Source organism: Danio rerio, chromosome 24, assembly GCF_049306965.1.
Source record: "Danio rerio strain Tuebingen ecotype United States chromosome 24, GRCz12tu, whole genome shotgun sequence".
In the NCBI taxonomy this organism is placed as follows: domain Eukaryota; kingdom Metazoa; phylum Chordata; class Actinopteri; order Cypriniformes; family Danionidae; genus Danio; species Danio rerio.
In genome coordinates this window covers 2,041,221-2,065,000 of record NC_133199.1, presented here as the reverse complement: position 1 = coordinate 2,065,000, position 23,780 = coordinate 2,041,221, and the positions used below count along the sequence as shown (strand labels likewise).

At 34.8% G+C, this 23,780-nt stretch overlaps 1 protein-coding gene across 4 annotated transcripts in view; it reads left to right on the top strand.

Annotated features, from left to right (window-relative positions):
- The window catches only part of pard3aa (par-3 family cell polarity regulator alpha, a), a 652,414-nt gene that overhangs the window by 299,407 nt on the left and 329,227 nt on the right, over positions 1-23,780 (top strand). For all 4 annotated transcript variants that reach the window (XM_073941362.1, XM_073941361.1, XM_073941360.1 and 1 more), the window contains exons 9-12: positions 7,136-7,293; positions 8,957-9,142; positions 19,045-19,184; positions 22,083-22,211. In XM_073941362.1, the coding sequence (XP_073797463.1) occupies positions 7,136-7,293; positions 8,957-9,142; positions 19,045-19,184; positions 22,083-22,211 (613 nt within the window). The remainder of the gene's footprint in view (positions 1-7,135; positions 7,294-8,956; positions 9,143-19,044; positions 19,185-22,082; positions 22,212-23,780) is intronic.

The window sequence follows — 23,780 nt, the reverse complement described above, 5'->3', positions numbered from 1 at the left end:
GTACTTGCAGCGCGGGTACATATGGCCAAAAAGTGCTCGACTTCTTGACTTGTCTTGACACTGTCTCCACTTTATCCTTACAAGCTCTCTGTGCTTTTACATTTTCACATTCTGTCAGCCTTTAGCAAACTCTCATCTTCCCCATCTGGAGAAGCTAATTGAAAGATTGGTCGTACGTTTCATATAAATTTCCTCATTGTTTAATAAATGTGATGCTGACTGAGATACTTCCTGTAGTCCAGAACATCTGAGAACATGCAAATACAACAAGTTTCTTTAACAACTATCTAACTTGGGTGTAAGTTTTATGCACAAGGCTTTGCACAAGTAGTTATGTTGACAATCATGCTGTGCTTTATATTCAGTTAACCAACCAACCACCCAAACCAACCAAACAATCTACCAACCAGTTCAACCAAATAATCACTTAATCCCACCAAACCAACCAAACCAAACGACCTAACAATCAACCACCCAATCCAACACAATCCAACCAACCATTCACCCAACCCAACCAAACAATCAACCAACCCGTTCAACCCAACCAAATAATCACTTAATCCCACCAAACCAAACCAACCAACTAATGACCCAATCCAACCAAACCAACAAAACCAATCCCAGCCAAGCAATCAACCAACCAGTTCAACCCAATCAAATAATCACTTAATCCTACCAAACCAACCAACCAAACCCAACCAAACAATCAACCACCCAATCCAACACAATCCAACCAACCATTCACCCAATCCTACCAAACCAACCAACCGAACAAAACCAAACCCAACCAATCAACCACCCAATCCAACCCAACTAACCAATCAATGCTGCCAAACCAACCAACCAACCAAACTCAACCAACCAATCAACCACCCAATTCAACCCAACCAAACAATCAACAACCCAATCCAACCCATCCAAACAATCAATGCCGCCAAACCAATCTAAGCAAACCAACCAACTAACCAACCAACCAAACTCATTCAACTAATCAACCACCCAATTCAACCCAACCAAACAATCAACAACAAAATCTAATCCATCCAAACAATCAATCTCGTCAAACCAATCCAACCAAACCAACCAACCAAGCAAACCCAACCAAACAATCAACCACACATATTCAACACAATCCAACCAACCAATCACCCAATCCAACTAAACCAATTAAACCAAACCAAAACAAAGCAACCCAACCCAACCCATCCCACCAACCAACCAACCAACCAACCAACCAACCAACCAACCAACCAAAAACTTTAAATAAATTTAAATGCTTAATACCTTTGTTTAAGTGTGCTGTGGGACAGACCATAAATGTCTATGTCAGACCGGATGTACTGACACATCTGTTCAGAAATCTGTACAAAATAAATAAATTAATAAATAATAATAAAAATAAATTCAAAAATAAATAAATAAAACTTTTACAGAAAAAAAAAAAAAAAAAAAATATATATATATATATATATATATATATATATATATATATATATATATATATATATATAATCAAAGATAATCCTCGCAGACATATGTTCAAACTTATGTCAAAAGATAAATAAAATACTTCCAGAAAGAAAGAAATATATGCAAGGATAATCCACTACACATGGCATGAGGAGGGAAAACTTAAAAAGAGAGTCGAGAACCTCCGGACAGGGTTCATCATGGGGCACGGACAGGACACAGCTGCAGGATAATTCATAATCGAATGGAAACCTCATTTACATACATCATTCAGACCACTTACACAAACTCAACACCACCAGTTAATTTCCCCAGTGTCCCACAGCATTATTATGTTTTAATTGCTTGGCCATATTTTTGCACCAGATCCAGTCCGGACCACATATAGCTGCGCTAGTACAAATACGCAAACCCAACGGGGTCGACCAATTCTCAAGGATTAAACATGACCTTGAGTATTACACTCGCATCGGGTCGATATTATGAGTGTAATACATATGAGATATTATGAACTTTGTTCTAAAGGTGCGTTCTGTAGTCATCTGTAAACATGGAGTCATTGAAACATGTAACAACTGCGACAAGCCAACAGAATGCTAAAATGCTACAAGATGTTAAATCATATTAGCTGAGAGCTAAAATAGTACAACATGTAAAATACTAGCTTTAGAAACAAGCAACTTCCTAAGCATGCTAATTTGTTAAAACATTTTAGCATCTTGCTAAAACATGTTTCCATGTTAAAAAAACGTTTAAAATATAAACTATTAAAATATTTAGCAACTTGTTAATGTATCAGCAGCATCCGAAACGTACTAACAACATTTTATTTATAACACATTGCTAAAATGGTGCTAAAATAACAACAGAGTAAAGTGTAACCACTAGGACATGCTAGCAGCATGCCACAATGCTAGCAGGGTGGTTTGCAAAACATGTTTGTAACTAGTTTGAACTGACAGGTAACAGCATGCTAAAACATGATAAATTATGTTAGCATTACATTAAAACAGATTAAAACAACAAGCAGCTTGCTAAAACATGCTAGCAACATGCCAACCCCCCAAAAAAGTTATAAAGTGTAAAATCATGTACGCATCAGGCTAATAATACAAGCAAAGTGCTAACAATGTTGTACCGATGTAACAAAGCATGTTAATAACTAGATTAAAGTAACTAAAAACATAATAGTAATGTTAAAATATGTTCGCAACAGACTAAAGCAGCAACTGAAATGCTATTTAAATGTTAACAACTTGTTAAAACATGCTAGCAACTTGCCAAAACCTACTAACAACATGTCTAAACATACTAGCAAATTGCTTAAACATGTCATCATTAGGAGGAACATGGGAATAACTAGGACATGCTAGTGCCATGCTAAAATTATGTCAGTGTAATGTAAAATCAGGTTGAGAACAGGTTAAAATTACAAGCAATGTAGCAATGATGTACCGAATTAGCAAAGCATGTTGATAACTCTTAAACAAACCAAAAACATAACAGCAATGTTGAAAAAGGATAGCAACAGACTAAACAGCAATTTAAATGTTATTTAAAAGTTAACAACCTGTTAAAACATGCTAGCAACTTGCCAAAACCTGTTGAAACATACTAGTAAATTGCTTAAACATGTCATCATGAGGGGGAACATGGGAGGTATAACTAGGACATGCTATTGTCATGCTAAAATGTAATCAAATGTAAAATCATGTTAGCAACAGGCTAAAAGTACAAATAACGTGCTAGCAATGTTGTACCAACTTAGCAAAGCATGCTAAATGAACTGAAAACATAATAGCAACACTTTCAATCAAATTAGACCCTACTGAAAAAACCAGCTTAAACCAGCCTAGGCTGGTTGGCTGGTTGTAGCTGGTCGACCAGGCTGGTTTTAGAGGGGTTTTGGCCATTTCCAGGCTGGTTTTCAGCCATTTCCAGCCTGGTCTTAGCTGGTCAGGCTGGAAGGTGACCAGCTAAACCCAGCTTGACCAGCCTAGCCAGGCTGGGAGCCCAGCCAAAACCAGCTATGTCCAGCTTAAACCAGGCTGGTCAAGCTGGATTTAGCTGGTCATTTTCCAGCCTGACCAGCTAAGACCAGGCTGGAAATGGCTGGAAACAAGCCTGGAAATGGCCAAAACCTCTCTAAAACCAGCCTGGTCAACCAGCTAAATTCAGCCAACCAGCTTAGACTGGTTTAAGCTGGATTTTTCAGCAGGGGCAGCAAGCTAAAGTGTATTTTTAAATGTCTTATAAATAGCACACTAAAATGAGTATTACTAGCATGTTGTGTTGATAACGCGTGTAATGCATATGAGATATTAAGAGTTTTGTTCTAAAGGTGCGTTCTGTAGTCATCTGTAAACAAACTGCAGCGGATCCACTTGAGAGTTCGGTTTTAATCCGCCGTCGTCTTTTTCTCGCACACATGAGCAGCTGCTAAATATCACAACAATATTTTCTTCATCTCGCTCGCCCTCCCCCCGCTCCCTGATTGTGCTCCATGCGGAGTTATAATTCATAACGATATTCTAATCTTATTGGATTGTTTGCATGGGTAAATATTTATCAGCAGTTGATCTAACGCTATGTAATGATGCGTTGATGGAGTCATTTATTATTCAATCAGACAGAGGGAGTAGCGTGATTAGCCGCGTGTCACAGCTCCGCTTGTCTGCTCGCACACAGAGAGCGGGCGGGGCCTCATTTGCATAAAAATAGATGGGTGTCCCTAAAGTGAGCCGCTATTTGCTCTCCAGATGCAGAGATTGATCTAATGAAGAGTTTATTGAGACGGAAATAAGCCATGGATCCCGTGTTAACAGAGTAAACATGACTGTCGAGCTGGTATTCCTCTGCTATCTCTGGTTTTCGCGTTGGGTTTTGCTTTCCTGGGTCAAACTATCTATATGCAAAATAGCAGCATTAACCTGCAATCCCGATGTGCTTGTTTTATATTTGTTCAGTGTTTACAGGAATAGTTCTCCAATAAATTGAAGATTCTGTCCATGTTTATTCATGCACATGTTGTTTTAAATCCATACGATGGTCTGGCTTTTATGGAAAATGAGTAGCTCTTTTCCACATAATGCAGCTTTTCACATTTCAAATTGGATTAGATATACATAAAAAGTCATCTATACCAGGTCCGGATTGGCTAATCTGAGAATGGAGAATTCCCGGTGGGTCGGTCTGTTTTTTGGCCATGAGGGCTGGTGTCTATAGCTGCTTGCACTCTAAACAGTCACACTTTTTTCCTTTATTTATTTATTTATTTATTTATTTATTTATTTATTTATTCAACCATAGCCTCACTCTTTTTATGTATTATTTTGCCGCAGCTCCGCTCTTTTTATTTATTTTCTCGCAGCCCATGCATGGGCCAAACGCAGCCTGCAGGTTAATAATGATAGCGGCACCTTAGTGAATATAAGAATTCAAATAATTAATATTAAGGAATATTACACCTGCACAATAAAAAATCAGATGATTCATTACATTTATAAATCTGACATAACTTGATCAGAAATCTAAAAAGGGGAGAAAAAGTTTAAGCCATCAATAGAAGGTAATATTGTCGTTAAAAAGTCTATTTTTTGTTCTGTTTATAACAGTGCCATTGTGGTGCAGTGGTCAGCATGTTGCGTTACAACACCGCCGACCCGAGTTTGAACCTTACCTAAATATTAATAAATAATAATTATATATTTATATAATATATAATAATTTATTATTATTATTATTATTATTTATTTATTTTTCATTTTTAATGTTAAGACACATAATACTGTTTGGGTTACTTATGTAGGTGTACATATTTTATTTTTTGCGTGACCACCGTTACAAAGGATATTGCAGGAAAGGACATTGCGATGTTTTAAACAATAGTGTTTTAAACAATAGAGATTTAGCTACCATTTAATGTTCTCATATTTATGAAAAAAAATTGACATTCTAAGGCAGCTGTTTCCTTGAAATAGACATGATAGTGTCATTAGAAACTAATTTGGAAATGGCCTTATTTTAATATAGTCAGTCGTGACTGAGGTGGGCCGGTCTTAGGCTTGAAACTCCAGGGCTAAAAAGAAGTCCCACTCTAGCCCAGGTCTATACTATATTTCAAGTCTTCCTAAAGCATAATTCTATTGGTTTATGCATTTAATTCATAGATATATAGCCATAGTTTTTATTGTTGCTTGTATCGTCAGACATATATGCATTATTTATTTGTGTAAGAAATTAATACTCAGCAAGGATTATCAACTTTCAAAAAAAAAAATGCAAATCAGTCAATCTCTAAATTAGGCAGTCGGATGATCAAACTTGAAACAGCACAAATGTTTGCAACAGTAATAATAATTGAATTTTAGTACATTTCTTGATCATAAATCAGTATATAAAATGATTTATGAAGGATCATAAAATAAGATAAATCTGACTGGAATATGAAAACACATATGTATGAGTAATATCACATGAGTAGCAGTTCGATGTGGCAGTAAATTGGCACTGGCGTGCGTTGGCTCAAGGCTGCAGGCCAAGTGCCTTAGTGTCCCACCAGTGATGATATACAGTCATATCACACTGCTACTAGTGTGATATTGCATTTATACAACAATTCGACAGCATAATCGTGTGTATAAAAAAGAAAATCAGACACTGATTGTTACAGCCGGCTCTTAAGGTGCAAAAAAAAAAACAAACAAAAAAAACAGACGCAACCATCACGGGCAAAGTAACATTTATTTGAATATAACAATAACATTAATAATATAAAGTTAAAGAAAAGAAGAGTCTGGACCAAAATGGGACGATCACACCAAATGCTGTTTAGTTCCACGTCCCATCGAGCGACATATACAGTATATATATATATATATATATATATATATATATATATATATATATATATATATATATATATATATATATATATATATATATATATATATATATATATATATGTATATGTATATATATGTATATATGTATATATATATATATATATATATATAAATATATATATATATATATATATATATATATATATATATATATATGTATATGTATATATGTATATATATATATATATATATATATGTATATATATGTATATATATATGTATATATATATGTATATAGGTGTATGTATGTATATATATATATATATATATATATATATATATATATATATATATATATATATATATATATATATATATATATATATTACAATTACCTCATTGCATGCATGCATGTTTGTTTCCAATATGCTTCAGCCACTTACGTCCCACTTCATCATACTGTATGTAGTTTATATTGATCCATTATGTATGTATTTGTATTATCCAGGTTATAGAGTTTCTTTTCCCCGTGTCTGATGGACTGCAGTTATCATCCTCCACACTTATGAAAACAGATCCCGCTTCCTGCCTCTAATTCGTTTCACTGCTTCCCCCCCAAGGCTTTGCGATTATGGAAATGGCAGATAATGTGAATTAACCTTGTTTTCAACTGTACTTGTACAATTAGCCAGCGATTAAGCAAAGCAACCTTCTGACCTCTCCATGCGCTCTGCTTTTAACAATCCCTGTACTTGGGATGAGCCTGTTCAGTAGTCAACAAGAGGATCCATCCTTACAGTGTGATGTTTTCTGTCCCTCAGGGCCCAGAATCTGTTCAGACAGGCGATGCGTACTCCGCGAATCCTGTTTCATGTGGTTCCAGCGGGGAAAAAAGCCCAATATGAGGTGCTGTCTCAGAATGAACTGGGCCTTCAGACTGGATCGGTATCCGGAGACAGAGGCAGTCTGGTGGAAGGAGGTATCACTGCTTTTGTTTTGTCAGACAAACTCAATTCTTATGGAAATTTGACTTTGTTAATATACTCAGATGTGCACATAACCTTTTTGGTACACTTTTTATGGCACAGCCATCCTCACAAACTCAAATACAGTGGGTAAAATTAGCATCAAGCATATCTTAAAAACATTTGTAAAGGTGCTGTTGACTTGAAATGTTCACCAGATATCAGGGACGACTAAAATAGTTTAACCACAAATTAATTTAGAAAGTGGGTCTGTAATAAAATGACACAAAAAAAATGTTGAACACATGATGAAGGAGGGAAGGTGGAAAAAGACATGGAAAGACCAGACAGCAGCTGCAATCTTTCGGTATTATTCAGCACCTACTCCTTATCAGTGGACATGAATTACCAGAATTACATTTTAGCATGACAATGAGCGCAAACACAGCCAAAAAGGTATCACAGCTTTTGCTCTGTCAAACAAACTTAGTTCACACTGAAATTACATTTTGATAACATTTTCAGATGTGCACATACCCTTTTTGGTACACTTTTCGTGGCACAGCCAACCTGACATACTCAAATACAGCAGGTAAAATAAGTATTGAACATGTCACCATTTTCCTAATTTTTAAAGGTGCTGTTGACTTAGAATGTGCACCAGATGTGACAACCAAAATAATCCATGTACAAAGAAAATTACACTAATTAGTTTAGAAATTGTGTAATAAAATGACACAGGGGAAAAGTATTGAACATATGAAGGAAGGAAGTTGTAAAAAGACATGGAAAGTCAAGACAGCAGCTGAAATATTTCAGTTTTATTTCACACCTGCACCTCGTCAGTGAAAAAATAATGTTAGCTGCTTCAGTTCCAGTACCTACATTACCAGATTAAACTATGTGCACATGTCAGCTAGACAATGAATCCAAACACAGCTGAGAAAATTCTTGATTGGTTCAAGAAAGCTGGTTCCCAGAACATTATAAATCTTTAACCTCCTATATTAAATTCTGGGAATGTTATGTGTGCAGAAAAAAAAATAGATTTGTTTAGGCTATTAAAAATTAACTCTGGAAATTATATTGTTAACCTTAGTGAAATTTCTTTATTTTTTTGGCTGCAAAAAATACAGTTAATTAAAACCTAAAAAGAACATTCTTATAACATTATTATTTGGTTGTTTGAATGGTTCTATAATTAATAAAACATTCATTTTGATCAAAAGATTAATCGTTTTTAATCGCATCCAAAATAAAATTTGTCATATTGTTTGTATGTGACACACACTTACATAAAAGCAAAACCAAACAATTAATATAAAGCAATTTTGTTACATTGATATTTTAATTTATATATAATTTGTACCATATGCATATTTATTTTATATTTAAACATAAATAAAAATGTTCTGAATTATATGCATCCATGTGTGTATTTATATACACATTAAAAATATACACAACACACACACACACACACATAAATATATATTATGTCAAAACAAAAGTTAATTTTGGATGCGCTTAATCAATAATTTTGTGTTAATAGAACTTACATTGATGAATGCATAAAGCAATTTAAACTGTTAATCTGATGCAACATTTGAAGTTGAGTGTTCTCTGCTTGCCTCAAGCTTTTGGCTTTTCTCACTGTCTCATTCTGATATTTTACAGCCTTTAGTCCGAGAAGAATGTCCAAAGCAGAGTCGACCCGTGGTTATCCCACATTACCAAACACAGCAAACCCTTTAAACCAGACCCAACTGGACCCCATCCAGCCCTCCAGACCCACCAGCACCACCTCATCTGTGGGATACTCCAAGAAGATCGGCCGAAAGTTCAGCGTCCAGCTACGGAAAGGTGAGATTGGGTTTGATATGAGGAAATGTGTCCATGTCAGATCTGGCTGAGCACCGATGGGTGGAGGCAAATGCAGATGGAGACTTTCAAATCTGAGGAATTTATATAAATGTAGGAAATCATGCAGCTGGAAGAAACATCAAAACCATCTGTCACCATATTCACAATAATAATTTTAATAATTCCTTTGATATAGCGCTTTTCTGGACACTCAAATCGCTTACGAAGTATAATCAATTTTTATTATGTAGAAACTGCAAAGACAGAAAAATGCATGAAACTTGACAAGTATTTTCCTACAACTCTAACACATCCACTTCATAACTACTCTTATTAATCTTACAAGACAACAAGTCAATAAATAGGCCAGTAATAAAGCTGTCATGTGAGGACGTTGGACATCGGAGTTGAGGATCCACGTGCAGTACTTTATTCAGCAGAGAGTGTTCAGACAGGCAATGGTCAACACAGGAGCAAAGTCGTAGTCTATACAAGCAAATAGTCAGGATAGGTGGCAGAGAATCAAGACATGGAAAACAAGGCAAGGATTGTTAAGCGGAAAGACTAGATTGAAAACAGTGAACAAGCGCGATGTGTGTGTGAGCTGTATCAATGGGGAATATGCCGAAGCATGCTAATAGGACTTTTTATTTGCCAGTAACCTGGGTTAAGCGCTTCCGGCGAATTGAATGCCAATGCAAAATCCGGTGCGTTTAATGTCTGTTTTCTTTAAAAATGAGCGATCTCCACTAGCTGAGTGATATCCGATTTAAAGTGGGTCTCAGATTGTACAAGAAGCACTGCATTAAATTACATTTCCCCCGCCATGTCTTTATAATATGAGCATTTATTTTACCCCAGTATATTCAATGGAGCTTCTGCGTTAGCCTGCCGATTCTGACGGGCGCGTGCAAGTAAACAGCTTTTTGTCTCGTTTTACGCTTGAGCAACTAAATAAATGCTAAAGTTTATTTCACTGAATGTATTTTAATGACATTACAACATCGATGCTGTATAAGGAACCGTATAAAATGGTAAAAAGTTCACAATAACAGCTCACCGGAAGTGTATCAGTATGGGAACAGCACTAGCTCGGCATATACCCTATAGTCCTAGAATTAAACCGTGATGAGCTTCCATCTGTGTGTGTGCAATCAGCGGGTGAACTGCAACTGGTGTGTGTGAACAGGTACGATGGGACTTGTAGTTCTTTTGTTCGCAGATTTGTAGTTCTCCAGTGATCTGTATGGACTTGGTCACTGGTGATTGTGACAAAAGCACTGCTAGTATTAAAGATATGGATTTTTTAAGTACCTATATTACATGGCTTAATGCTATTGTAATGTTATTTGTTATTTGTTTCTGTGTAGTTTAATATTATTTAGTCATATTGTTTAATATTATTGATTTAGTTTTAATTTTAATAAAAAAATGAAAAATTATTATTGTTATATAATTATTATTGTATTAATGTTATTTTTTTATTATTACTATTTCTATATATAATAATAAAATATTTGCAAAAAAAATACTAAATAAAAACCATTTATACTTTTAAATTAATAAATAAAAATACAACAAAATGACTGACCATCATCCAAAAAACAAATGAACAGAAACAGAGAAAATTAAAAATGAATCAATTAAATTTATATAGTGGTCAGCATTTATGAGTTCACCCCCCACAAATTTCTCATTTAAATTAATATTTTCTGCAGGATGCAGTTTGGTCAGTACTGAAGCCAAATCTGGAACTACTCTAAGAAAATAGCTTACAATAAAGGTTCGAAAATTAGTAGCCCTCATTTATATGTTATAGAAAAATATTAAATACAATAAAAAAACTGCAAAAATCAAGAGAAACAAAAAATATACAATTTTATTAAAATGTTGTAGTTTGTAATTTGTTTTTGCAATATTTTGCATGACATTAAATGTATTATTGTTCTATTTCTAAATATGTTCTGTGATAAAAATATTATTTTAATAAATATATCTGTTTAATAAATCTGTTTTGTTCAAACACCAATATATATATATATATATATATATATATATATATATATATATATATATATATATATATATATATATATATATATATATATATATATATATATATATATATATATATATATACTGAGAAATGGAGAAAAATATCAATTTCCAAAATGGGGTGTTCTTATGCTGGCTGAGCACTAATAGTGGAATATATCATAAAAACATAATAATGATAATAATAACAACAACAACAACAACAACAACAACAATAATAATAATAATAATAATAATAATAACAGGTGAAGCAGTGGCGCAGTAGGTAGTGTTGTCGCCTCACAGCAAGAAGGTCGCTGGGTCACTGGTTTGATCCTCGGCTCAGTTGGCGTTTCTGTGTGGAGTTTGCATGTTCTCCCTGCGTTCACGTGGGTTTCCTCCGGGTGCTCCGGTTACCCCCACAGTCCAAAGACATGCGGTACAGGTGAATTGGGTGGGCTAAATTGTCCATAGTGTATGAGTGTGTGTGTGTGTGTGTGTGTGTGTGAATGTGTGTGTGGATGTTTCCCAGAGATGGGTTGCGGCTGGAAGGGCATCCTATGCATAAAAACTTGCTGGATAAGTTGGTGGTTCATTCCGCTGTGGCGACCCTGGATTAATAAAGGGACTAAGCCGACAAGAAAATGAATGAATAAATAATAACAACAACACCAACAACAACAATAATTGTGAGGCAGTTTTCAACCTAATTTATTTCACTATAGTCTTTTAATTATAATTTTATTACAGACTTTTATCCTTTTATCATAGTTTTCAAGTCCTAATATTGTCTTTCATCGGTTTATGTTTCATTTCATGTTTGAAAAACCACACATTCATTCACATTTGTTGATCCATTAGTTTCTAAACCATTGGCCATCATATGAATTTGGTGTATCCCTGACCTTCTCATGATGTTCTTCCACCAAAAGCTGAAAGGTGTTTATTAGGCTTCAGGAGCTCACAGTCCTCCAAACTCTCATTGTAAGGCGTTGCATTAAGATTCATTTTAACCTCAGTTACCAAATGCCAATAATTAGATGCTTTCACCCGCAATAGCACGTTTTGTTGCTGCATTTACTGCAATAAAAAATAGCATGTGCATTTATTTATCCATGCATTCCCTCCCCCTCTCTCTGAAGTGTCCTCTATTTTCTGTGATTTTAATAGCTGATGATATCTGCATGTATCTTTTTCTGCTGTTGTGAGTTGCATTGTGTAACTAATGCAGTTAGTACTTCAAAGCACTCGATCTGCCATTGTCAGAAAGTGTGGAGACAGACTCACGTACGGCTCCAAATCCCATTCGTTCTGCACGGCAGCTGCATCTCAGCATTTCACACCGCAGGAGAACTGGAAATGTCTATCAGAGATACCACAAAAACAGCCAAACACACACACACACACACACAGACCCAAACACAGGTGCATATTTATGCAGAAGATCTCTTACTGCTAATGCAGCAGCGCCTCTGATCTCCACTAGCGGCGGCTTCATGTTTTGCTTTGTTTTGTTTCTTCAACTTTGTCTCTCTCTGATGTTGTCTTGTCACCGTGTCCTCATTTTAGCGGTGTCGTAATCACACGCTCCTGCTTGTTTAAACGAAAGAGCAATAGGAAGTTTCTTTGTCGCAGGCTTGTCGTATGTGCATCTATTAGGTCGACGCAGCAGGAGCGACGAGCGGTAAAGACACAATTAAATCCCGACAACAAACGGGCCGTGCATCAGCGCTGTGAAGTATGGAGTGTTGGGGAGGGCAGACAGGCGTATGCTATCCTAGCCTTTAATTCGAGATGCAACCGCTGGTGAAACAGGGAGTTTTTAGCTGGAGCTGTGAGTCTGACATCAAGTCTTCAGCATGCTGGAGTGTGTGCAAGGTGTTATTCAGGACGAGAATGTGCTGGAATGTGTGTGTGCAGTTATATTCAGGGTTCCCATGCTTCTTGTAAGGATTGAATTTCAGAGATATGGATTCATATGGCTTGGAAAGTACTTAAAAAACAAACAAGGGTCGTTAAAAGCGGTTCAAATTGAAAATAATAAGTAAATTAAAAAATGGAGAAATTCTTAATTAAAAATCTTACATTTAAATCTTGTAAACTCATTTCTTCATTCATTTTCTTGTCAGCTTAGTCCCTTTATTAATCCGGGGTAGCCACAGCGGAATGAACCGTCAACTTATCCAGCACATTTATACCCATCTTTGGGAAACATCCACACACACACTCATACACTACGGACAATTTAGCCTACCCAATTCACCTGCACCGCATGTGTTTGGACTGTGGGGGAAACCGGAGCACCCAGAGGAAACCCATGCGAATGCAGGGAGAACATGCAAACTCCAAACAGAAATGCCAACTGAGCCGAGGCATGAACCAGTGACCTTCTTGCTGTGAGGCGACAGCACTACTTACTGTGCCACTGCGTCGCCAATCTTGTAAACTAACACTGATAAATAACGCACTTATTATATGTCCACTTCCTTGCACAGGAAGCCTCAAAGCATGCACACGAAGCCCATGTGATGTCAGTTTGACATTGACTGTTGTGGGCATTGTGGTTGGAAATGAAAATCGTGTTGACATCAAAACCCAACACCAAGCCGACATCAATGTCCAATGTCAGACAGATGTTGCATTTTGGTCACTTTCCAACGCAACCTAAGAACAACTAAATATGAATGTATAATGATGTTCCAGCTTGACGTTGTGTTGACGTTACCACTATGACATCCATCAGACATTGGATTTCGGTTGCCATACCTGACTGAATAAATGGCAGAATTTGACGTCAATTGGCTGAAGATGTTGGATTTTAGTCAGTTACCAACGCAACCTAAAAACAACCAAATTTTAGTGTCTAATGATGTTACAGCTTGACATTGTGTGTGACGTTCGGGCTTTTGCTGTTATCGCCCTAAAACTCTGGATCCCCCCACATCAGACACTCCAACTCTCCAACTTTTGAGCCTTTTTAATGTTTAGGACTTTGCCTTGTGTTTTAATTGTTATGTATGTGATTTAGGACTTATTTTAATTAGTATTGATTGTGTTCAGCACTTTGGGCAACATTCGTTCATTCATTCATTCATTTTCTTGTCGGCTTAGTCCTTTTATTAATTCAGGGTCGCCACAGCGGAATGAACCGCCAACTTATCTAGCACATTTTTACACAGCGGATGCCCCTCCAGCCGCAACCCAACTCTGGGAAACATTCACACACACACACACACACACTACGGACAATTTAGCCTACACAATTCACCTGCACCCGGAGGAAACCCACGCGAATGCAGGATGCAGAACGCAAATATGCAAACTCCACAAAGAAACATCATCTGAGCCGAGGTTCGAACCAACGACCCAGCAACCTTGTTGCTGTGAGGCGACAACACTACCTACTGCGCCACTGCGTCGGCTGGGCAACATTGTTGTAAAAAAATGTGCAAAATAAATACCTAAACTAAACTAAACCACTATGGTCACCATGCCTGACGAATAAATGACGTCAATTGGCTTAAGATGTTGGCTCAATGTTGGGTTTTGGTCACTTACCAACGCAACCTAAAAACAACCAAATATCAACGTAATTTGACATCGTTATTGGGCGTCAAAATAACATACATTGAATTTTGGTCACCTGACATCACAACCTGAATCTAACCTAATATTAACATCTGATGACGTTGTGTGCCTGCTGGGCTAATATCTTGGCACCTATTTCCGCCTCTTTAAATGCAAATGAGCTGCTGGTCCCCACCCCTTTCTAAAAGAGGGCGAGTCTTTACAGCTTGTGCCTTGGTTACTGTATCAACAACAAAGAAAACATCTGCAATGCTGCATCCGAAATTGCATACGTATAGTATGTGAGCCGAGTAACATGCCTAAATTCATTAATTCATTCATTTTCCTTTAGCTCAGTCGCTTATTAATCAGGGTTCGCCACAGCGGAATGAACCACCAACTATTCGAGCATATGTTTTATGCAGTGGATGTCCTTCCAGCCACAATACACTCATACACTACAGCCAATTTAGTTTGTTAATTCCCCTATAGCGCATGCATTTGGTCTGTGGTGGAAACCGGAGCACCGGGAGGAAACCCACGCCAACACGGGGAGAACATGCAAACTCCACACATACCAACTGGCCCAGCGCGTAGTCAAACAAGCGAGCTTGTGTGTTTGTGTATGTATGTGTGTGTGTATACATGTGTATGTGTCTGTATGTTTGTGTGTGTTCCTGTTTTGTGTGCATGTGTGCATCTGTGTGTATAAGGCGTGTACGTATCTGTGTGTGTTAGGTGTGTGTGTGTTAGATTTGTGTGTGTGGTGCAGCAGATGCTCAGCGCTGTGGTTCTGGCACGAGTCTGGATGGAGGTTTTCTCCAGGCTAAACTCAGCTCTCTCAGAGGTAGCGTTCAGCTTTACACACACACCGGCTCTGCTTTCTGCTCTGAACATCACCTGAAACTCAGCTTGTCTGCTTTCCGGCGAGTTCTGGAAGATTTTGACCCCTGCTTTAATCTGTTGGAGCCTTTCTGATTGGCTTCAGCACGTCTGTGCCAACCGCAGAGATTTATTTGCTCTGGGCACTTCACCACCACCAAATATAAAACGCTTCTCGATTTATGGGAAGCGATGTGGTGTTTATATCAGATTCAGGGTTTGTTTGGTGATGGGGCATCGCTGAAATAAAAGCTTCATATTGCTACAGGAGCATGTGATGAATTGTCCTCTCAAACAAAAATTTTCTAGGCATTTTTAAACGTATAGCAACACAAAACTACATTAAATAATAGTCATTTTTCTTCCATAAAAGTAGTTTTGAAGCACATTCACTGCTTTTCCCTATACTTACACCTTGCTTGTTAGAATTATAGGTATTTATTTATCATTCATTCATTCATTCATTCATTTTCCTTTGGCTTAGTCCCTTTATTTATCAGTGTGGAATGGTTGTGTAAATATATAATAAATAAATGATTAATTTATTGGTTTCAGTAGATAAACAGTACATATTTTGATTTCGGAAGATATTTTATAGAGCAAAAGCCTGAAATTTCAACCAAAAGAAGAAGAAAAAGCATCCACACCAAAACAACAACAAACATTAATGTATAGAAAATAAGTATGCTAATTATTATGAATGTAGATTATAATTATTGCTGTTGTTGTTGTTGTTTGTATTTTTTTTTTAATATATAATTGATAAAAACATTATTTTGTATTTTTGTGGGAAACTTGAAGTAAAAATCTAAAAAAAAAAAAAAAAAAAATTGGCAAAAACCTAAAAAAAAAAAAAGACTTAAATATAATAAATCAAAACTTAATACTGATTATTATTTCTGTTCTTCTTCTTCTTATTATTATTATTATTATTGTTGTTATTATTATTATTATTATTATTATTATTATTATTATTATTATTATTATTATTATTAACATGATTTATTTATTTAGTTATTAAATCAACAATTTTTAAATAAATGTTTAAAAAATTTTTGTATTTTTGTCTGGAGACTCAAAGTAAAAAAAAAAAAACATATGACTAAAATATAACATCTAAAACTGAATACTGATTATTATTGCTGCTGCTGTTGTTATTTATTTATTTATTTATTTATTTATTTATTTATTTATTTATTTATTTATTTATTTAATGAATTACTAAGTTAAATAATGGATTAAAATATTTTTTAATTTTTTGTGAGGAGATTTGAAGTAAAAATAATAAAAATTGCAAAAAAAAAATAATAATTAAAATAAAATGAACATAAAATTGAATACTGATTTTTAATGCTGTTATTATTATTATTATTAATATTATTATTATTATTATTATTATTATTATTATTATTATTATTATTATTATTGAAAGTCCTTGTAATTTTTTTCTCTAATTTTTTATTATTTATTACATTTTATTTATTTATCTTTTGTCACAAACTTAAGTTTTTAATGTTTTCACATTCGATATTTGCTATTAAAACATATAAATGACATCAATACTAAAAGGAAAAAGGTTTTAGTTTAATTTTAGGTAAATCTTATTAATAAAGAACATATAACTCATAATGGAGGGCCCGTGAGCATGACATATATCCCACTTCTGAATGATTCTCCATGTTTCTCTCTCTCCTGCTTTTCTCTTTCTATTAGCTCCGCTGCAGGAATGATAAGGTCAACCTTACTGATCCGTCTGTGTCCTGACCATTACTCTTCCTCTCCGCTTCTCCAATATCTGCCTATTCATATTCATTTAGCTCTCCCCCTCCCCAAAAAAAGGGTCATTTTGTGGACAGGGAGCAAATGGCGCTGTTCACCCTGCGTCTGAGCCTCTAACTGCATTTAGCAGGATTTAGTAGCGTCTGTGGGTGAGCTGTAAAGCTCAATTTGCCTGATGCATGTGCACATCAGAGCGCCAGTTTTGGTTTCGATGGGGAGAAAAGCAAACGGCGAGCATGTAATGTTTCTGTGCTGGTACATCTGTAAAAGTACGTGCCTCTGAAAATGCTCGCCTCTAAATCTGAATCACGCAGCGGTTCAGACGCATACACACAGATGGGTTTCAAACGTTTAATTAGGGTGGCTGTGTTGCCATATGTTGGGGTTTTGCCTGTGTAATTTGTATTTGTGTGCACAGGCCATGTTGGAACACACTTTTTTTCAGTGTGGCAGATGTAAATATATCTCTTCTGATGGATTCAGATTAGTTATTAGATACAGTAGACTTGAGGAGGACTGTAATTTCATTGCGGCCGATGTACGCTTTAAGTGACGGTGGTAAATATAGAAATCACTGAACGTTTCCAAACTTGTGTTTTTAACTTGAAATTGAAATATACTGAAATATTATTACAATATGAGGAAGAACTATTTTAACTATTGTTAATTTAATTTTATTTATTTTTTAGTTTTTTTCTATAATTTTATTTATGTTTTATTTAATTTAATTTTATTTATTTGTATTTATTCATTTATTTCTTTATTTTATTCATTTATTAATTAATAAATTTTTAAATACATTTTTATTTTATTTATTCATTCATTTTTTATTGTTTTATTTTATAATTGTTTTATTTAATTTAATTTAACTTTATTTTATTTATGTTGTTTTATTTTATTTATTTTTTATGTAATTTAATTTACTTTATTTTATTCATTTATTTATTTTATGTTATTTAATTTTATTTAATTTTACTTTTTTGTTTTATTTTACTTTATTTTATTTTATTTTATTCTATTTATTTTTTATTTTATTTTGTTTTTATTTTAGTTTTTATTTATTTTTTATTTATACATTCATTGATTTTTAATTTTATTTATTTTTAATTTTATTTATATGCATTCATTTATTTATTTTTTTTTTTGTTTAATTTGGGTAGAAAAATAAAATAAAATAGTTAAAGTAAATTAATTTAACTTTATTTTATTTTATTTATTTTTTATTTATTTTATTATTTTTTATCTTATTTTTTTATTTACTTTTTCTTTATTTTATTTATTTATTTTATTTTATTTTACTTTTTTATTATTTTCTTAATTTTATTTCAATCTGCTGTTACCAGATAAAAATATATCTCGTCTGATGGATTCAGATTAGTTATTAGATACATTAGACTTGAGGAGGACTGTTTCATGTGCAGGTCAAGTGATGGTGGTAAATATAGAGAAGTGCAAATAGACATCAGTAGAGAAGTTTAATGACTGAAAATACACTTTTTTAAAATAAATAAATATTGTTTATCTTGTTGCTACTTAAGTGACTTATAATTATCACAATCTGTGGTTTAGTTTGCTATGTTGTGTCTCTATACACAGCTTCTTCAGTAGTGGGTGTTAAAGTTTGCTGTTTGTGTGTGTAGGTCCAGAGGGTTTGGGCTTCAGCATTACCTCCAGAGATGTCCCGATCGGTACTTCTGCCCCCATATATGTGAAGAACATCCTCCCTCGAGGAGCCGCCATTCAGGACGGCCGTCTGAAAGCTGGAGACCGCCTGCTGGAGGTCAGAAATCTCCACATGCTTTTTCCTCTCCGCAGCTTCCTCTTCCTCTCCACAGTTTCCTCTACATTTTTTGGCTTCCTGTCCACAGCTACCTTTTCCTGTTAATAGACTCCTTTTCCTGCTCACAGCTTCCACTTCCTGTCCAAATATTATTTTTTCTTGTCCACAGCTTTCACTTCCTCTTCACAGTTTTCTCTTCAATTTTTGGCTTACTGTCCACAGCTTCCTCTTCCTCTCCACAGACCCCTTTTTCAGTTCACAGCTTCCTCCTCCGGTCTACAGACTGATTTCCTATCCACAGCGTCCTCTTCCTGTCCATAGACTCATTTTCCTATCCACAGCTTCCTCTTCCTGTCCACAGACTATTTTTCCCTGTCCTCAGCTTCCTCTTCCTGTCCACAAACTCTTCCTCATGTCTACAGCTTCCTCTTTTCCTCATCTTCTTTTTTCTGTCCAAAGATTCTTTTTTCCTGTCCACAGCTTCCTGTCCACAGATTCATTTTTCCTGTCCACAGCTTCCTCTTCCTGTCCACAGCTTCCTTTTCCTGTCCACAGCTTCCTCTTCCTGTCCACAGATTCTTTTATCCTGTCCACAGCTTCCTCTTCCTGTCCACAGATTCCTTTATTCTGTCCACAGCTTCCTCTTCCTGTCCACAGCTTCCTTTTCCTGTCCACAGCTTCCTCTTCCTGTCCACAGCTTCCTTTTCCTGTCCACAGCTTCCTCTTCCTGTCCACAGATTCCTTTTCCTGTCCACAGCTTCCTCTTCCTGTCCACAGATTCCTTTTCCTGTCCACAGCTTCCTCTTCCTGTCCACAGATTCCTTTTTCCTGTCCACAGCTTCCTCTTCTTGTCCACATATTTTTTTCCTGTCCACAGCTTCCTCTTCCTGTCTACAGATTCCTTTTTCCTGTCCACAGCTTCCTCTTCCTGTTCACAGATTCCTTTTTCCTGTCCACAGCTTCCTCTTCCTGTCCACAAAATTTTTTTTGTTGTCCACAGCTTCCTCTTTCTGTCCACAGATTATTTTTCTTGTCAACAGATTCCTCTTCTTTTCCTCAGACTATTTTTTTCTGCCCACAGCATCCTCCTTTCTCTTGCTGTCCACATATTCCTTTTCCTATCCACAACTTCCTCAAATGAAAAATAAAATATAACAGGGGGGGGCTTTGTAATTTTTTTTTTTTTGATTTGGCAGAGCAAATAAGCTTAATAAAAGAGAACAGACAGAGAGAAGTGATTTACAGGATCAGCCGCTCAACAATGGCCGTTTCATTTGTAAATGGATCAGAACACCTGCAGATGGCCATTTTGGCTCAACAAACCCTGATTCATGGCTTTTAATGGAGTCACGGCCTTTCAGACAGCCATAGAAATATGAGCGCAGAGCTTTCCCGTTGACGTTGTCATGGTCACTGTAATGTGACTGCTATTAATTGTAATGGTTGATCGGGTGTAATTAGTCGGAATATAACTCATGGTTTATTTGGTGCTCTATTAAACACCTTCTCAAATGAGTCACATCAGTAACGTCACTGCGGCACAGGTCAAGCTTTATAATGTCAGTATAATGACTCTGAGATTAGGAAGGTTATGTGTTATATGCATCATCAGTCTTGCTGTTGTCCGCGGAAGCTAAAAATATGCCACATTATTATTAGTAATAATTATAAGTAAATTTGCATTAAAACAAAACATTAAAACAAGATGAAATATGCACACGCACAAACTGTTGACTGTGCTATAATTATTGTTATTATTATTATTATTATTTGTTATTGATTATTACTAATATTATTATTACTAATTGTTATTATATGTTATATTATTGTTGTTGTTGTTGTTATTAGTATTGTTATTTATTAAAATTGCTGTTTTCGTTGTTGTTATTATTGTTGTTGTTAGTATTATTATTATTATTATTATTATTATTATTATTATTATTATCATTATTATTATTGTTGTTGTTGTTGTTGATGTTATTAGTATTGTTATTTATTATTATTATTATGATTATTATTATTATTATTATTATTAATATTGTTGTTGTTAGTGTTGTTATTTATTATTATTATTATTATTATTGTTATTATTATTATTATTATTATTATTATTATTCATTTTCTTTTCGGCTTAGACCCTTTATTAAACCAAAGTCGCCACAGCGGAATGAACCGCCAACTTATCTAGCATATGATCTACTGTATACAGCAAAAGCCCTTCCAGCTACAACCCATCACTGGGAAGCATCCATGCACTCTCATTCACACACATACACTATGGCCAATTCCCAATTCCCTCATAGCGCATGTGTTTAGACTGTGTGGGAACCGGAGCACCCGGAGGAAACCCACACCAATATGGGGAGAACATGCAAACTCCACACAGATCAGCTGGGAATCTTCTTGCTGTGAGGTCACATTGATAACCACTGAACCACCGCTCTGCCCTTTTATTACCTCAATGAAAATACATAAAAACAATAAAAGAAAACTAGTAAAATGAAGGATATATGAAACAATATGATATTGAAGATTAAGGAGTATTTGAGAGCCAAACTTTGAACTTTAAATTATATTTAGTAGGGGAAAATTTTCTCAATAAATTATATAATATTATATAAGATCTAAATATATGCTTTGTGGACATAAACTAATACTACAGTACACTAACAGTCTTGCATGATTATTTTTTTCCCTAAAAAAGACATTGATAAACAAAAAATAGAGGTTATTTTATTGATGTTAAAAATGAGAGCTGTTAACTAATAACCTGAACTTTTTTTCTTAATTTGTTTGTAATGCAATAATGTGCACCTTTTGTAAAGCTGCTTTGAAACAATAATTAATGTGAAAAGAGCTGTAAAAATAAACTTAAATTAAATTATTATTTTTTTCCAGGTGAATGGAGTGGATCTGAATGGTAAAACTCAGGAGGAGGTTGTGGCTCTGCTGCGCTCCACTGCCATGGGAGGCACTGTAGGCCTTCTGATCAGCAGACAAGAGGACGCCTTTCTGCCCAGAGAAGCAGTGAGTAGCACACACACATATACAGTAGATATACACACACATATAGACACACACATAGACATACAGACTTGTTTCTATGTCCCGGTCGGGACTCTCATAGTATAGTATATTCTCTTTTCCTACCCATAAACCCTCAGAATCTGCCTTTTCACATTTACAAAATGCTCATTCTGTCTGATTTATAAGCATGTTTACTAATGGGGACCTCCATTTGGTCCACACTATGACACAAGTCCCCATGAGTCTGTATGTATTCATGTTTAAGTCCTCACCGGGATATAGAAACAAGTACACACACAAACTTGTATTGGTGGTTCATGAGCATAGACATAATGTATGTTATACTGTAAAAAAGGAAACCTGTGGTAAAATTTGGATATCAAAAAAACCTCATTAATTATCATTTTGAAATACGAGGACACCTCGCATGTCCTGTTAACCTTGTAAACCAACTTAGTAGAGTACAACTAGCACATACTGTTGTCACCATACACTATACAGCATGACAATAGTTCCACAAACCATATAAACAAGAACAATTATTTTATAACATATTATTATTATTATTATTATTATTATTATTATTATTATTATTTTATAACTATTATTATTATTACTACTAATATTATTATTATTACTAATAATATTTTATTGCTATAATTGTTTATATTATTATTATTATTATTATTATCATCATCATTATTATTATTATTATTATTATTATTATTTTATAACTATTATTATTATTATTATTACTACTAATATTATTATTATTACTACTACTATTATTATTATTATTGATGATAATATTCTATTGCTATTATTATTTATATTATTAATATTATTATTATTAATATTATTATTATTATTGCTATTATTTTTTATTACTATTATCATTATTATTATATATTTTTTATTATTACTATTAATATTTTTATTATTATAATTATACATTTATTTATTCATTTATATTTTTTCCATTTTCAAAATATTTTATTCTGTGTCATTTATGTGCTATTTTCGTCATGGGGAGTTTAAAATGTCCTCAAAGCGTCAAAATGTACTGGTATTGCTATACTTGTGGGGACATTTCTTCCTTATACCGAAGGTAGGAAAAAATTCCAGGTTTTACAACATTGTGAGAACAGTTTGTAGCATAAACAAGTATACAGTCATGCACACATTCAAATGCACATGCAAAAATACTCACACACACATGCACACACCTTAATGTGCAACCATTCAAAGCAGCTCAACAATGGGTGCAGTAAACCCGTCTGTGGATCTCACACTGAGTTCATAAAGCTCCATGAAACGGCCTCTTCAACTCTTCCCAGCCTCGGGCACATTTAGGTCACATGTGTGCCACAGAGGCAGCTGCCACCCGCCTTAACTCATTTTGAAGTCATTATTATTTCCATAAAAGATAATTCAGGAGTGCAAATGAACTCTGGCTGACTTGACATTTGCATGCAGATTTTTTCTTCTTTTTTTTCTTGGTCGTCGTTCCATGAAGATGCTTCTTTATTCATTCAGCGCTGACGGTTCCCATCGGCCGCCGCAATGACC